Source organism: Castor canadensis, chromosome 2 (assembly GCF_047511655.1).
Source record: "Castor canadensis chromosome 2, mCasCan1.hap1v2, whole genome shotgun sequence".
Lineage (NCBI taxonomy): Eukaryota > Metazoa > Chordata > Mammalia > Rodentia > Castoridae > Castor > Castor canadensis.
In genome coordinates, this window is record NC_133387.1 from 487,589 (window position 1) to 503,323 (window position 15,735).

General features: G+C 40.0%; 1 protein-coding gene across 8 annotated transcripts in view; it reads left to right on the forward strand.

Annotated features, from left to right (window-relative positions):
* The window catches only part of Esyt2 (extended synaptotagmin 2), a 77,370-nt gene that overhangs the window by 51,922 nt on the left and 9,713 nt on the right, over positions 1-15,735 (forward strand). For 5 of the 8 annotated variants that reach the window (XM_074059866.1, XM_074059840.1, XM_074059872.1 and 2 more), the window contains 8 exons: positions 295-377; positions 1,394-1,442; positions 2,835-2,924; positions 3,677-3,772; positions 5,512-5,613; positions 9,117-9,179; positions 12,229-12,303; positions 13,080-13,166. In XM_074059866.1, coding sequence (XP_073915967.1) covers positions 295-377; positions 1,394-1,442; positions 2,835-2,924; positions 3,677-3,772; positions 5,512-5,613; positions 9,117-9,179; positions 12,229-12,303; positions 13,080-13,166 — 645 coding nt within the window. The remainder of the gene's footprint in view (positions 1-294; positions 378-1,393; positions 1,443-2,834; positions 2,925-3,676; positions 3,773-5,511; positions 5,614-9,116; positions 9,180-12,228; positions 12,304-13,079; positions 13,167-15,735) is intronic. The other 3 variants (XM_020185212.2, XM_074059848.1, XM_020185213.2) reach the window with 3 other exon arrangements.

The window sequence follows — 15,735 nt, forward strand, 5'->3', positions numbered from 1 at the left end:
TGGACAGGCCTTTGGGAGATGGCCTGTGACCTTGTTTCGAGGGATTGTGCTTGACCTGTTGAGATGTAATTTCTCAGATAACCAGAACCAAACACAGTGGGCTGTTGCTTTGTGGGCAAATATTTCAGAATGCTTCAGTCATCAGGATGTGTGCTCTGACAATAAGAAAATATAAATGTTTTTAAAACTGCTTACTGCTAGAGAAAAGGTGCATGGTAAAATTTGTTATAATCATCACATACAGTAGATGACTGTTAGTACAACTGCAGTAACTTCTAACCATTATTTTTTCAGGCTTTAGTTTATGAACACCCTGGTCAAGAATTGGAGATTGAGCTCTTTGATGAAGATCCAGACAAGGATGACTTCCTAGGAAGGTGAAGGGCGAGTGTGAGAGCATTCTTCTTCTAGTCATTGTTACAGATACGAGCTTTACATACATACTTTTTAGAATAGTTCTTGGATATGACATTTGTTTCCTCTTATATTTCTTTCTTTGTTGTTTTTGGGAGAGAGACTTTAAAATTGGCATACATTGGTAGTACAGGGGAGTTTCAATGTAATAATCCTCTAGATGTATACAGTGTACTTTCAACAAGTTCACCCCCTCTATTATATTCCTTTAACCCCATCTCTCTTCCCCCTTTTGAAACAGTATTTGGTAGATTTCTTTATTCTTTCTATATATATATATATGTGTAACCCTCTCTTTTATACCTCGCCATTCCTCCTAATTGCCCCTTACCCCCTAGACAGTCTCCTTTTACACCATGTCCCATTATTGCCATTTTAGGTCTACATTTCACATATGGTTGAAAATATGCAATATTTGTCTTTTTGACTTTGGCTTATTTTGCTCAACCTGATGATATCCATTCATTTTCCTGAACACTGCATAATTTCATTTTTCTTTCTTAAATTTTTTGTGGAATTACCACAACAAAGCAGCTTTGTACTATTAAAGTGTGCTAATAAGAAATAGTAAAAAAAGAAAGGAGGTCCAAGTTACAATTCAGTATGCAAATAACTTGAGTTCACAGTGATTGGGGGAGGGGGGTGGCACCAAGGGAGAACATGGAAAACTAGAGGGTTGAGATGTTTTTAACTATTTTTAGTTCATAGTATATTGTGAAGGAGACTAGCTGTATACAGCTCTGGTCTCGGCTGACCACACTCGGTATCCTGAACTCAAGAAACTCAACTATGTTCTTGTCCTTACTCCTCTTGACACTTTTGGGCATAAGCTAGAGGGGGAGAGCAGCATGTTTCCTGGTAAACTATGTGGGGTTTTTTTTGTTTGTGTGTGTTTGTGCTTCTGGAGTATTTTTTCAGATGTAAATGCTTATGCTTATGGTTATTTCTGTGTTCTAAAGCTGTGTTGTTATTCCTGTAGTCTTATGATTGATCTCATAGAAGTTGAGAAGGAGCGCCTTTTAGATGAAGTAAGTTTTTTCTGCATTTGGTCTATTTAATAAACACTGGCTGAATACCTCCATGTACCAGAGGGGTCGTGAGCCTCTCGGTCACTGCCAACCCAGGACTTTTGCCTCACAAGCATCCCTTTGGCTGGGAATGTACATCAGTGGTAGAACATTTGCCTAGCATGCATAGGGCCCTGGGTTTGATCCCTCACACCCCCAAATTGAAAAATATACATAATGTAGGTCTTTTAAAACAAAGTAAAAGAAGTCAGGTGTCAGTGGCTCATACCTGTAATCCTAGCTACATGGGAAACTGAGATTGGGAGGATCATGGTTCGAGGCCACCATGGGCAAATATTTTGCAAGACCCCATCTTCAGGCTTGTGCAAGTGCCTGTTTTGTAAGCATGAAGCCCTGAGTTCAAACCCCAATCCCACACAAAAAAAAAAAAGTAAAAGGAATACATTTAAGAGTCAAGTCAGATGGAATGCATTAAGTACCTACCTTGTGCTAGAAATTCTTACATATAAAGCTGACTATTGCTGACAAACAGTGATTTCCTGTGGGAATTAGGGTAAGAAGCATGTGAGAAACCTACAGTGATGGGGGTCTTCCCTGTGGTTGGAGAGAAGAGCAGAGTTGCACAGTGCAGTCAGAATGTAAAAGTATCTGTAAATGCAGTAGGAAGTTATAGCAAGAAGACAACACTTCAAGCAGGGATGTTGCTAACAGAAGAAAAAAAAAGGAAAGTTTGTAGTGACTTCTAAAATATGGATAAGATTTATGTAAGTAAAGCATAAAAATAGATCAGATCAGAGTTGGACAGACTCTTCTGCCCTCAAAGCCACACCCCAGCATCCATATGATACGTGTGTCTTGTGTACCTGTTAGATGCCAGGCACTAAGCACTGTTAGACAGTGCCTTTGGCAGTACCTCTTTATCACTGAATGTCTAGAGACTTTTTGTGATTTTTAAATTGAAACGTCTATATGCTTTTTTATTAGTTAGAATATACTGATGAATAAAAGCAAGTATATTAATCTATTTACACTAACTTTGAGCATGTAGGGATCAATGTTATATTGTCTCAGCCTCTAAATTCCATGAGTCCACACACAGCTAGTACTGGGACAATTGGCCCTTTGTTCACAAACATGATGATGATGCTTGTGACTTTGCAGAGACCTTGTTAGGGTAAATGGATAGAGTGGTCTCTGGCCAGCACCAGTTCACCATCACCTTGAAGCTGGAGGTCACAAGCTCAGCATAGACCAAACTGCTAATTCAGTCCCTCAGTGCCAATTGAGAACTGTTGGTGCTATGCAGTGAGCACCTTGCCACATTTGTAGAGCCTGGGTTTAATTTGAAGTTTGACTCAAAACTTTTGCTGAACTTAAGCACTTTCTCTTCAGTGGTTCACGCTGGATGAAGTTTCCAAAGGAAAGCTGCACCTAAAGCTGGAATGGCTCACACTGATGCCAGATGCGTCGAACCTCGACAAGGTGCTGTGCAATGTCTTCTTGATGACTAACCACTGCTGATAAGTAAACTAGTCTCTTTGGTTGTGTTGCTACTTGCTTTAAAAAAGTTATTGTCAGATACAGTGGCTCACACCTAAAATCATAGCTCCTTGGGAGGCTGAGATGGGAAGAACCATGGTTCCAGGACAGCCTGGGGAAGAGCTTGCAAAACCCCATATCAACAGGAAAAAGCTGTGCATGGTGGTGCACTCCTGTCATCCCAGCAATGATGGGAAGTGTAAAATAAGAGAGCTGTGGTCCGGGCTGGCCTGGGCACAAAAAAAGAACCTATTTCAAAAATAACCAAGCAAAAAGGGATGGAGGTATGGCTCAAGTGGTAGAGTGCCTGCCTCCAAAGCCCCAGTACTACCAAAAAAAATTATACTATTGATTTTGATTATTGTGCTATAAGTCACTACAATAATGTCAGATAAATTAAAGATAGAAAGTTAAAAATAAAATTTATAGGCATTATACCTATGTAATGAGACCTTGAAAGTTTGTGCTTGTTACAGAATAGTGATGTAGAGAGCCGCATATCACCTTCATTTAATTGCTTAGTGTAAAATAAGTCTCATCATTGGGAAGATATTTATTGTCTTAGGTCTCAGTCTATTGCATGTATTTTCCACCGTATTTTCTTGAGCCTGATTCATAGAATGTAGGTAGAATATCAGACAGAAGCCAACTGAAGTCATGTGGACATGCATCTGCTGAGGCTTCTCTTCTCCTAGGTGCTGGCAGATATCAGAGCTGACAAAAACCAAGCCGATGATGGTCTTTCATCTGCACTGCTCATCTTGTATTTGGATTCAGCAAGGAACCTTCCGGTAGGTAACACAATGCCAACTCATTTGAATGCTTCATTCCTGATAGCAAAACTTGTTTGAAAACCACTGGTTCGTTCAACCACAATGTGTCATGCACTGTTGTCTGGCTGTATGCTCACTTCACTTCAGTGCAGCAGAGCAGCAGCAGCAGACAGCCACAAGTTAACGTTTGATTTGCATGTGTGCATTTGGCCCTAATTCTTAGAATTTAGTTGCCTAAAAGGAAAATTGTCTCTGTTTGGAATGAGAATGAAATGACGCAGCTCTATGTACAAATCCCAAGTGCAGCTTCACTGTAACGTGACACTGCATAAGCCGCTGAGCCCTGGCAGTCGCCCGACTGAGGTGCAAGATGGTGCCTCCAGACAGGGGTGTGGGATACCTTCCCACAGATCAATGCCTCCTGACAATGATATCTACAGCCTGAAATTGTATGCCTGTATTGTTTATCAGAATTGTTTTGTTCTTAGAAAGAAACTAAAATACAGTAAACTTGGAGAGGGGAAATCCTACTAATGCAATCATTTTAGGTGTAGAGTGATCTTCCACTGTCATGCTTTAAACCCCGTATTTAGGGTAATGTTGCCATTACTGTAAATGTTACATACACTTGTCCACCAGGTGGTCATTCTCTGTTTCATTGTGTGAATGACCAGTTTTGTTGAAAGAAAGAATACTGCTACCCGGTACAAGGGTTTTCCTCTAAGAGGGCCCATTGTGCAACTCCTGCCACAGAGTAGGTTTGTGAGTTTGTGAGTAGGTAGTCCTCAGACGAGGAAGCACTGAAGCACTTCATACCCTTTTCCCACACTATGTAGAGTCCCACCTGACTGTGGGTGAACCACATTTCTTTATGCTTCAGGAGATTGTTTCACTTAACATCTTTCAAGTCTTGAAAATTGTACATTTACTTGGCTTTGCTAAAAAAATGAAGTAAGTATATTTTGTGCAATGTAACATTTTATTTCAAGTTAACAGTTAAAATATAATTGAACTTTTTTGTTTTTGCTCTGTGAGGATGTAATTCTACTCTTCATTTTATGTAACTGCCTATAATTGTACTCTTTCTTTCAATGAAGGTTTCTTGACAGAACATAAATTCTTAAATTCTTTCTTAGAGAATTTACCTTAACCTTTTGACCAATCTTTCCATCTAAAGTCTGACCAGCTAAGCATGGTCGTACACACCTGTAATCCCAGCACTCAGGAGGCTGAGGCAGGAGGATTGTGAATTTCAGGCAAGCCTGGCCTATATAGTGAGACTCTGACTCAGAAACAAAAGTCTGTGACCTTATCCGTTAACAATTTCAGTTTGGGAAAACAACTTCATTATTATTTAACCTCATATAAAATTTCTCATACAGTAGAATTTTCTGCTTTTGACCACAGTAATGTTTGTTATAAAATGTTTTAGTGTTTTTAATGCCTGAAGTGAATTTAGAGAACAGAGTTGATGAACTGAACAGAACACTCTATAAAACTGTCACATCAGATTAAAGCTCAGGTAATGTCACACAAGCAAAACAAACTGCAGGTGTGCTACTCTTCTGTCACAGGGTATCTAGGGCCTGCACAGCCATACCCCTGCTGTGTCGGGTATTAGTCTGAGCCTTTGCTGGCGGGCCCTGGGTGTCCTGGGAGCCTTTGCCCTGCTCTCCTGTTTATTGTGCTGCTAGTGCGCGCGCACTGATCACAATCCACCATTCTTTGCTTTCTCTTTCCGTCTCCACTTTCCTAAGAGTATCTACGAGGGAAACTTTGGGTGTGGCTACTTAAAAGAGAGGCGAGCGTCGGGACTAGTGTTTTGTGAGAATACTGCCTCAGTCTATAGAGCTCTGTTTGTGAGTCCTCCAGCTCCTTCTTTTGCTCCATGGAGACTGCGCAAGTGTGGCCTGGAGTTTTGTGCAGTCTGCTTGTGGGAATGAAACGCATGTCGTTTTCAGTCTCCTGCATGCCCGCCGTTACCGTGCCTCCACTTGTACTGGTTTTGTAAAATGTTGCACTGTTGACTAGTGCAGCTGACGTGAGATGAACTAACCTGAGATTCCTCAACTGCTACTGGCCCGTAAAAGTTATTTCAAAAACAAAAACAAAAGCAAAGCAAAAGGAAAAAAACCTCCTGTGAGGAAGAAATGAAGCCGTAATGTTAAAATGGGTCCTCTTGTAGTTCATCTCAACGTGAGATGTAAATATTTCTTTGTTAGCTTTCACAAAATTTCCCTAAATCTACCTTTTCCTCCTGACCAAACACAGTAATGTTAGAAACTGGGCTCCCTTCCAATCCATCCCATCAGTTCCCCCTTAGTCACCAGACACAGTCACGTGAGGACAGAGGTCACCCTTTCCAGTGAGAGCTTGACTGTGCCTCATGGCCTCACCAGAGCCCCTAGAGGAGAAAACTCTGTTGGGTCATTGGGTTCACAATTGAGCTTCTTTCTGGGAATTTAAGTAGTTTCTGTAGTGAATAAGTGAGCATTTTGCTGTGATCTCATTGCACCTGCTACCCCTGGCCTGTGTCTGTGGCCTTCACTCCTGGTGCAGTTCTGGGTGCTCACTTCCTCTGGGGTCATAGAAAATCACAAATGACTCACTCATTAGTCTAGAAAGTCACTCTTCAGGTTCTTGTAATAACTAGTGAGATCCCTAAAGTTCAGTTGCCCTTGAATCTAGTAAGTGAAATGCTTTACACTTTTGTAAACTCCATTTCTGTTTTCAAAGGCTTTCCCTGTGCACCCCCAGTTTATTCTTATTTCTCAAAAGAGGGGCTGTTATATGTAAAGAATAGGTATCTAGACCATTTTATAGGTGAGGAAAATCAAAACCCTGACAGATAAATGAGTCACACAGTAGTAAGTGGCACCTTGACCTCTCTGACTTTATCTATTCACACCTGATGAAAGCCTTTTTAAAAGTCAGAAGGAAGCCAGTGTGGTGGTGCACACCTGTAATCCCAGTACCCAAGAGTGTGAGCTAGGAGGGTCTCGAGTTGGAAGCCAGCCTGAGCTACATATCAAGACCCTGTCTCAAAAAAAAACAAAAGTCAAAAGGGGGACTGTAGCGTATAATGCCGACATAATTCTGTCACTTTTTAAGAAAATGACTTCTGCTATGATGTTTCTTCTCGGAAAATGCCATCATAAATGAGTCTAAATAACAAGATCCCTCTGCTGTGTAAATTCTCAGTCTCATTATCTCCAGTAAATCTACAACTTCCTTTTGTAGAAAGCAATTCTTTAATTGTTCTGCAGTGTTTAGCCTATGACATTGCTTGGCTCTCAAAATTAATTCTCCTCCTGCATGGTCAAAAACAACTGAGCTTTATGCTCAGAGTATGTACACCACATAACATGGTCTGTGGAGTAAGTGTGGGACTTTCCTTTCAGCCCACTGGTTTCCAGTGTGAAGACAGATCGGCTTTCTCAGTCTTCCCCAATAGGCTGGGCCATCATCTACAAGTGAAGCTTGAAGATGATGCCAGCCACGCTGTATTACTTTCCCCTACTCAGGGCACCTGAAGTTTCCACTCCATGGTGCATTGTCAAGAGCTCCACCTGAAAACCTAAGCTAGCAGGACTTCCTCTGTGCTGGAAATGACCACTTTATAATATAGACTCAGAACTTTACCTTCCTCCTCCTGATCAAATCTTTCCCGTTTGCTTCAGGCCTGAAGAGTGGAGATGTTCTCTGACCATGGTGGCCAGGCCAGCTTTAGAATCTTAGGCTTACATGGTAACTCTTTGTAAGGAATCTACATGTGAACCTCATTTAATCCCTATCCCATTGCTGTCATTTCACAGAGCAGGAGGCAAACATAGAGAACACAGGCGACCAAGACTAGAGACCCGAGGCCACAACACTTTATCCATTTTAGGGACTCATAGTTGTATATATGGAGTTTATCTGAGATGAGTGCCTGCAGCATTGCAGCTGGCCAGTTGTGGTGGTACATTCCTGTAATTCTAGCACTTGGGAAACTGGGCAAAATGATCATGAACTCGAGGCCAGCCTGGGCAACATAGCAAAACTGTCTCAAAAAACAATGAAAAAGGGAGAAGAGCAGCTGCATAATCGTTACCACCACACATACCCTTAGGGGTGAACATAGCTGCTATTTTGGCTCCTGATTAAGCAAACAAGTGGAGGTGCTGTTCTTACCTCTGTAGATGAAGAGAGACCCAGGAGTGCATGGTGCCCAAGTTCTGAGCCTCACACCTGGACACTGGCCTGAAGAGTTTCAATGACAGGTCTGTCTCACCCCAAGCTGTGCAGCTTCTGTGACCTTTACACAGCAATAGCATCTCTTCCCCACTGGCCCCACACCACAGCTACTCTTACCTCCCTGTAACTGATGCATGTTAGAATATCAAGCACATTTGGCTCCTCATATCTGCCTAGCATGAGCTTCAGGAAAGGCCCCTGTGATGTCTGAACAGCGTCTGTGCTCATTCTTGAGGTCAGGCTCACTCTGAACCATCACCTGGAAGCTGATGGGGAAAGCCTTGTCCAAGCTCCACCAGAGATGGAGGTGGTGGAACCCTGCAGACTGCTTGAGCAAAAGGCCTGGGGTAAGGGCGGGCTTGGTGTCTTGTGGATTCCTACCTCTCCAGGTGCTCTTCTCACCTGTGCAGCTGCCAGTCAAGGAAGACTTGGGAGCTGCTTCTCCATCTTCCTTCATTATCAAATTTGCTACTTAACAAAAAGTTAAAAATCAAGTTCAGTTTGTCATTTGAAGTTAATTACAACTAAAATGGTAAAAAAAAATCTTTACCTCAAATGTGACTGGAGGGAGCTTGCAAAACAACTCAGTCTTGCCCTTTTGAGTAAGAAAATAATGAAAAAACTACACAAAAGTAGTGTATAAAACTTTAACAGCAGGACATAATTGAAGCCAAGAGAAGCTCTTAGCTTCTGCATCTGGAAAGGTAAGGGAGAGCGTGGAAAAGCAGGCAAGTCTCAGAAAGGACCGGCCATTCCAGGTGGGCCTGGCTCTAGCAATGTGGGCAGCATGGCCACTGCTGTGCCTCAAATGAGACCCCTGATTACCACAGGGGCTTATTCAGGCAGGGCCTTTCCTCAAGTCTCACTGCGGCATTTTCCAAATTGCAAAGGACAGGGCTGGGAAGTTAAGGGTCGAGTTAAGGAACTGTGTCTTGATGTTCGTAGATCAAGGTTCACTCTATGGTAAAATCTTGGGCGTAAAGAAGAATTTGATAGTTGTTTGCGTAACACTTGGTTTGGTTTAAATTTTTTGTTCTCATGAATTTTTGTGTCATTAACCTTACATAAACTCCTCATTGCATGTTTTATTAACCCTTGGTGTATTCATTTTCTTCTGACTTGAAAGAGTAATCCATTAGACTTTAACCCCGGTGTCTTGAAGAAGACTGCAGTTCAGAGAGCTTTAAAGGTAAACGAAGTGTTCCCTTGAGGGTCACGGTGTTAATCAGGACATATTGAAAGAGATGGTACTTTTGACTCCGTAAGTATGTGGGCAGATTGCCTCCCACGCTAATGTAGTAATTGATTGTCAGGTGGAAAAGATCCTGCTTTTGCTATCCAAGAATTGGTAGTTAAAAGAAATTATAACTCCTAAAGTAAATGTATAAAGTTCCAATATGATAAGTTAGATTTCCTTGTCTCTAAAGTGGTTGATATATCTATATTTTGCTTGGATTTGAATCTGTGAAAATGGTGATCTAGAAGTGCTATTTAAAATCTTGACCCATTTTTACATTATAATTTAAAGATCCACCTTGCAAACTGTGAGTGCACATTGAAGAAATCACCTCTTCCAATATGTTGAGTAGGGACAACCTAATGGCTTTGGTGCTTCGGGTTTGGGTGATCGATCTTTCCAGAAGCTTAAAATTTCATCAAATGAGGTATATTGAAAACTAAGCTCCACCCCCTAAAACATTACCCTAATCTGTGTTCTCTGGCTAAATTGTTAAACGTTTTCTATTACTTCTAAGGTTTTATTTCTCTAATTTCTCTGAAGATTTTAGGCTTAAATAATTGGGAGGGAGTATTTTAAATGTAACTATTTTTTAAAAATTCCCAAAGAAACAAGAATTTCTTTAAGCCAATATCATTAAGAAAAATAAGTTAAATTTCAAAAATGAAGGAGACTGGCAAGACTGCTTTCCAGTGTTGTGCTATTCTGAGACTGAGGAGGTGTTGGGTAGAGTTGTAGAAGTTGCCCTCTGAGTGCTGGCCACCAGTGGCTGGCTGCAAAGCCTGTACCATCCAGCCCTGAATGACCTGAGAGCAGCCCTTTCTACTCCCTGTGCCTTTGCTGTGTGAAGGTTATTGGCCAGCAGATCACAGTGGTCGAGAAGGAAGGCTCTACAGTCAGTCTGCTCAGCAGTGTGACCCATAGGGGATATTTAGTCTGTCAACAAAATGGAAGTAACATCTTCTCTACTGGATTACTGAGTAAATTACAATAATGCATACAAAAGTGCTTTTGGTAGGGAAATAGGCACATTATAATTGTCATGTTATCACATTAGTTTGTTTAAGCCTAACAACAGGTTCTAGAAATGGAACTGTGTCCCTTTTGTAAATGGGGAAACTGAGGCTCAGATCAGTGAAGCATGTAGGTCTCAATAGGGAGAGCTTTAAATTCAAGACAGTGTGACTTGAAAGCTCATCTTTTCCTTATAGTTTATGCTTTTGATTTGTCATGATACACAAATCAAATGAATGTTGAGTCATGGTAGAAAACTTAGTGAGTTATTAACTATTTCACATCATCTAAAATGTCCCCTATGTTCAGGTATACCATTGTGTTACTTACCACTGAGAAAGATTATAAACTGCCAGCTAAACATTGATAGTGTTTATTTTATGCTTACTGAAAATTTTTAGACTTAGAGTAAACATAGATTTTTAGCATGTCACTCACATGCGTCTAAAGAGGAAAACAGCGAGATAAGCTGGTTAAGTCAGTGACAAGTATCTCTCTACTGCCCACTGCCCAGAAGCAGGTGTCTAGTGTTATCAGTTGTAAGTTTCATTCCAGTTTCAGAGATGTCAGAAAGTGGGGAAAAAATGTGTCTTAAAATCTTAAGACACAGAAAATCTCTAGGAATGAGTGTTCACTTTTTCAGTTAAGGAACAACCTCAGGATCTCTATTAAAGACTCAGAGTAGCAGCGGCTGCAGCAAGACCAACATTTATGTCTGTGGCTCTGCTGTCCCCTACCTCATGGGTGAGAAGGGGCAGGAGAGACGCCCTCCTTACCTGGCCATGCCTCACTGCAAGGGAGGTGTGGGGATGGAATCTGTGTTCACAGAGAACTTATGCTCTGCTCACACATGGAGATGCTATATTAAAGGAAGAAAGGAAATGAATGTATGGGGAAGTCAGTCGTCTATGACATTGCATATTTTTAACAGTATTCATTTCATTTTGCAGACTTCACATCAAAAAGATGAATCAGGAAATAGATTAGCACAGATTGTTTGGGATAGTCATATTTTTCCAATAATTGGATAACTTTGACACCTATTTCTGTCATTGCTACAGTGTTGAAGATTGACTATAAAATTATTTACTAAAAACATATTTGTGACTCTCTAATTTCCACTAACATATAATTAACTGCATAGTCTTGTGGGGCTAAGTTAAAAAATAAACCTCATGTCACATATCTGTTGTGTTTTATTGTTTTCTTCTGCCAGCTGTCTAAAGTGTGCTTCTTGCCGGTTTTTTTCTTATTTCTAAATTTTTATCATATTTATATTTGCTTTATTTTATGTAATTTTAAGCTGATACTCTTCCAATCAAAATTACTTAACAGCTGGTAAGCAAGATTTGAAGTGTGAACAGAGGATGCAAGGTTAAAAACGTAAAGCTGTGCATCTGAAAATTTACAGTGTTCCATTACTCTTAACTGGAGAACTGTTTTGAAGTACCATCCTCTCACATTCATCTTCTCTCCTGTTTTAGTTTCTCCTCATTGCACTTTATTATCCTAGTAAATAAGTTTTTAAAACTATAGTTAACATTGCAGTTCTTTTGAAGGTTCAATTTCCCCAAATAGCTGACTTTAAAAATAAAAAACCGTACTATTTAAAAATTTGTGCATCCTGGCACAATGGTAGTAAGTCCTGGTAGTCCAGCCACTTGACAGGCTGAGGCAGGAAGATTACTCGGTCCTGGGAGTTCCAGCCCAGCCTGACCAACATAGTCAGAGCCATCCCCCAGAATAGAAAACAGAAAGAAATGTGCGAATGGAAATTTTCTTAATCTGTTTCATGGTAGAAATAGTTATGGCTCAGGCTGTGCTTATCAGTTGTTTTTCAGTTAAATTGTTTCCACATGCTGTTTGTTTCTGAAGTACCAGAGGTAAATAGAAATGACTCTTACTATCAGCCATTAATTTCATTTTAGTAGGACCCATTTCAAAACATGTCTTGTTTATTTTGCATTTTGTTTTTGTTTCTGGACAGTCAGGGAAGAAAGTAAGCAGCAACCCAAATCCTCTTGTCCAAATGTCAGTCGGTCACAAGGCTCAAGAAAGCAAGGTACGTTGCTGACATGTGGCTGGCTTTCAGACCAACTCATGTGGTCACGTGTGTCACTGCCACCTGCAGTATTCAAAGCATGCAATGTGTAGGAATCGAGACCATTGCTTTCTATATCTTTTTTTTCCCCTTAAAATAGTTGTTTCACAGATAACCAAATGTTTAAGTTTGTTAATAAATGTATTGTTTATTTTTTTAAAGTAGCATGGAAAAATACCATATGAATGTACTTTTGTTTGATTTCATGGGTAGATGCATGGGAACAATTCCCAAGTTTCTTTTTTAATACTCTATAAATATTTAGTTTAAAAATAACCAATAGTACTTAAAATTCAACAAATATTGTTAGGTTCAAGAATGGAAAGAAGGTATTGCTATTGCTGGAATGTGTTCTGCTTTCCTGATCAGAGAGAAAACATCTCATTATTTATTAAAGGTTACAGACCATTGTTCACTTTTAACTGTTACCCCTTTAAGAAGCAGGCTATGTGCACTGCCAGGCCATGCATCAAGCAAACCAGGTCTTGGTCTCTGGAAAAATGGGTTAGGGTTCTGAAGGAACTGCTTCCTCCACACACTCAGAAAGTTTTGCAGTCTCTCCATCTTTCAGAGTTTCCACCCTCACTAGTATACTAGTTCATACTCAGTAAATACATCTCTGGGAATTTGATTGAAGTCATCCTGTGCTTCCAAACACATTAAATGAGTAATCACAGTGTTGGTAGTCCTTTTCCACAGAATGCATCACAGAGCTGATATTGGACTGTTTGTTCCAGATTCGGTATAAAACCAGTGAGCCCGTGTGGGAGGAAAACTTCACTTTCTTCATTCACAACCCCAAGCGTCAGGATCTTGAAGTTGAGGTATTTTACTTGCATTTTTTAGCCTCTGTGTTTAAATATAATTCACATACAATAAGTTGTACACATTTAAAGTTTACAGTTTGATGAGTTGTGAAGTGTACATGTGTATGTATGTTCATCTATGTATACATGTGTATATGTATACACACACACACACACACACACAAACACGGATGCATTACTACAATAAGGACAATTGGTTTTTATGTATTAGTAGGTTCTCATACAGCGCTACTAAATTTGCTTGTTAGTTCTTTATGTAGCCAAGGCTGGCCTTGAATTTGTGATCCTCCTGCTTCAGCCTCCCAAATGCTGAGACTACAGGTATGTACCACCATGCTTGGCGCTTGTTAATTTAAGTATCTGTTCTATGAAGATCTTAAGATTTTTGTGTGGACAGTTGTGTTATCTGTTGATGGTGACCGTCTACTCTCCATTGTTCTTCTTGCCTGTACCCCTCCTCCCTCTCTGCACAATGGAGAGCTGGTGCACAAGATGTCTGGCTCTTGCCATCCCTGTGTGTTACTACTGAGTCTGGTCTCCCCAGATGCCTGTTATTTGGTTGAGGACATTCCCTGTGCTCCTCGTTCACAGAGCGTTCTCGTAGTTGGGTTGAATTTCACCTAATGGCTTTTTTGACATCTATTGAGATGATCATATGGTTTTTCTTTTTAAGTCTGTAAATATGGTTGAAGTATGTTGTTGATTTTCAAATGTTCAATCTTGCAGAGTTTTTATTTGGAAATCTTCCAAGCAAGTTTTTATTTGAGGATAAGCCCCATTTGTTTGGTCCTTTTTACATGTGTTCAATTTGATTCTTTAAAGTTTTTGCATCTTACTCATGAAAGATACTGATCTGTACTTTTGTTTCCTTGTAATGTCCTTTTCCATTTTGGTGTCAAGGTAATGCTAGCCTCCTGAATGAGTTAGGAAATGTCCCTGCTCCTAGATTTTCTGGAACAGTTTTGTAGAATCTGTATGATTTTATTTATTTGTTTAGCCCTACATACTTGGTAGCCTACAGTTTTCATTGTGAGGTATTTTAACTCAAACTCAGTTCATCAGTAGCTACATACCTGTTTCTTCTACATGAATCATGATATTTATGTCTTTCAAAAAATCTGTTCATTTCATCCACATTGTTGAGACCTTATTGGTATAAGGTGACTCCTCCAGGACCTACTGAGACGATGATTGCTCCATCTATCCGTCTCTAGCTCTCTCGTCTGTGACATTTGTCTCTTCTGTTTCTTCTCAGTCTGGCAAGATGTTTATTGATTTTATTTTCTCAAAAGTAGCCTGTGGCTTCATTGATTACCATTACTGCTTTTCTCCCTGTTTCTGTGGTTTCTGCTCATTTCGTGTCTCTGCCTTTTGACCTTCATTTGCTTCTTTTTACTTAAAGTGGCAGCTGATTTGAGACCTTTTGTAGCACAGGCGTTTGGTTGATGTAGCTTAAGTTCTTGTGGTTTCATTTTCATTCCTTTTGATAATCTCCCTTTTAATTATTATTATTTCCTCAGTGATTCCCCTTGCATTTCTTTCTTGAGTTTGGGGTTACTCACTTAAAAGTGTGTTAATTAATTTTTAAGTATTTGGGGATTTTTTTTTTTACATCTTTAAACAACAATAGTTGATTCTAATTACATTCCATAGTGATCAGAGAACATGCTTTGCATGACTTGAGCTTTTTACATTGAGACTGCTTTTGTGATGTAGTCTTGTGCCTTTTCATCGATAGGTGAGGGCTTTGCAGAGGTCCATAGGCCATGTTTTCTGTCTGCTCTGTGTCAGGGGTTGGCAGCATGGAGCTCAACTCTCACATTATCCACTGTGCATCCATTTGTTTTTCCTCTCCATCTCTGGTTTTGCTCCATGCATCCTGAACCTTTGCTAATAGATGCGTGAACAGTGAGGATGTTAGGGCTTGTCAAGATGCCTTGTTTCATTACTCTGTGTTTGATGTTTTATATTTTTACATTGTTTTGTATGTAAAGATTTGTATTTTGTCTACCTAATTTTCCTCCATAAATTGTTCTTAAAAGAGTCCATACTTACTGAATCCTCTTTATTTTTTTTGTGGTGCTGGGAACTGAACCCACAAAATCTTAACTCATTATGATTTTATGCATGCTAGATGAGTGCTGTACCGTTGAGCCATATTTCCAGCCCAGCTGGATCTTGGATTTTTAAAAATAACTTAAAATTCTGTGAACGTTGTCATAGTTATTTCACTTAAAATTGCTTTTGTGCTGGTGGCATGGCTCAAGTGGTAGAGTGCCTGCTTTGCAAGCACAAAGCCCTCAGTTCAATCTCCAGGACCACAAAAATAATTGCTTTCATAATTACAGTTTTAAAAGAAAAAAGCAATCAGACTTTTAGGTTTTCCTATGTGTTGACTTCTGACCATTTTCATATAGCTTGTGAAGCCTCTGGAATTCTTAATTTGTTTCAGCAACCAATTTTGTACAGCAGTGTGATGGGATTTGTTCTTTCTGCAGGGACAATGCTGAAGGTTATTGTTCAGGAGAAAGAAATTGCCATGTATGTAGAGTAGATAGTCAACTTT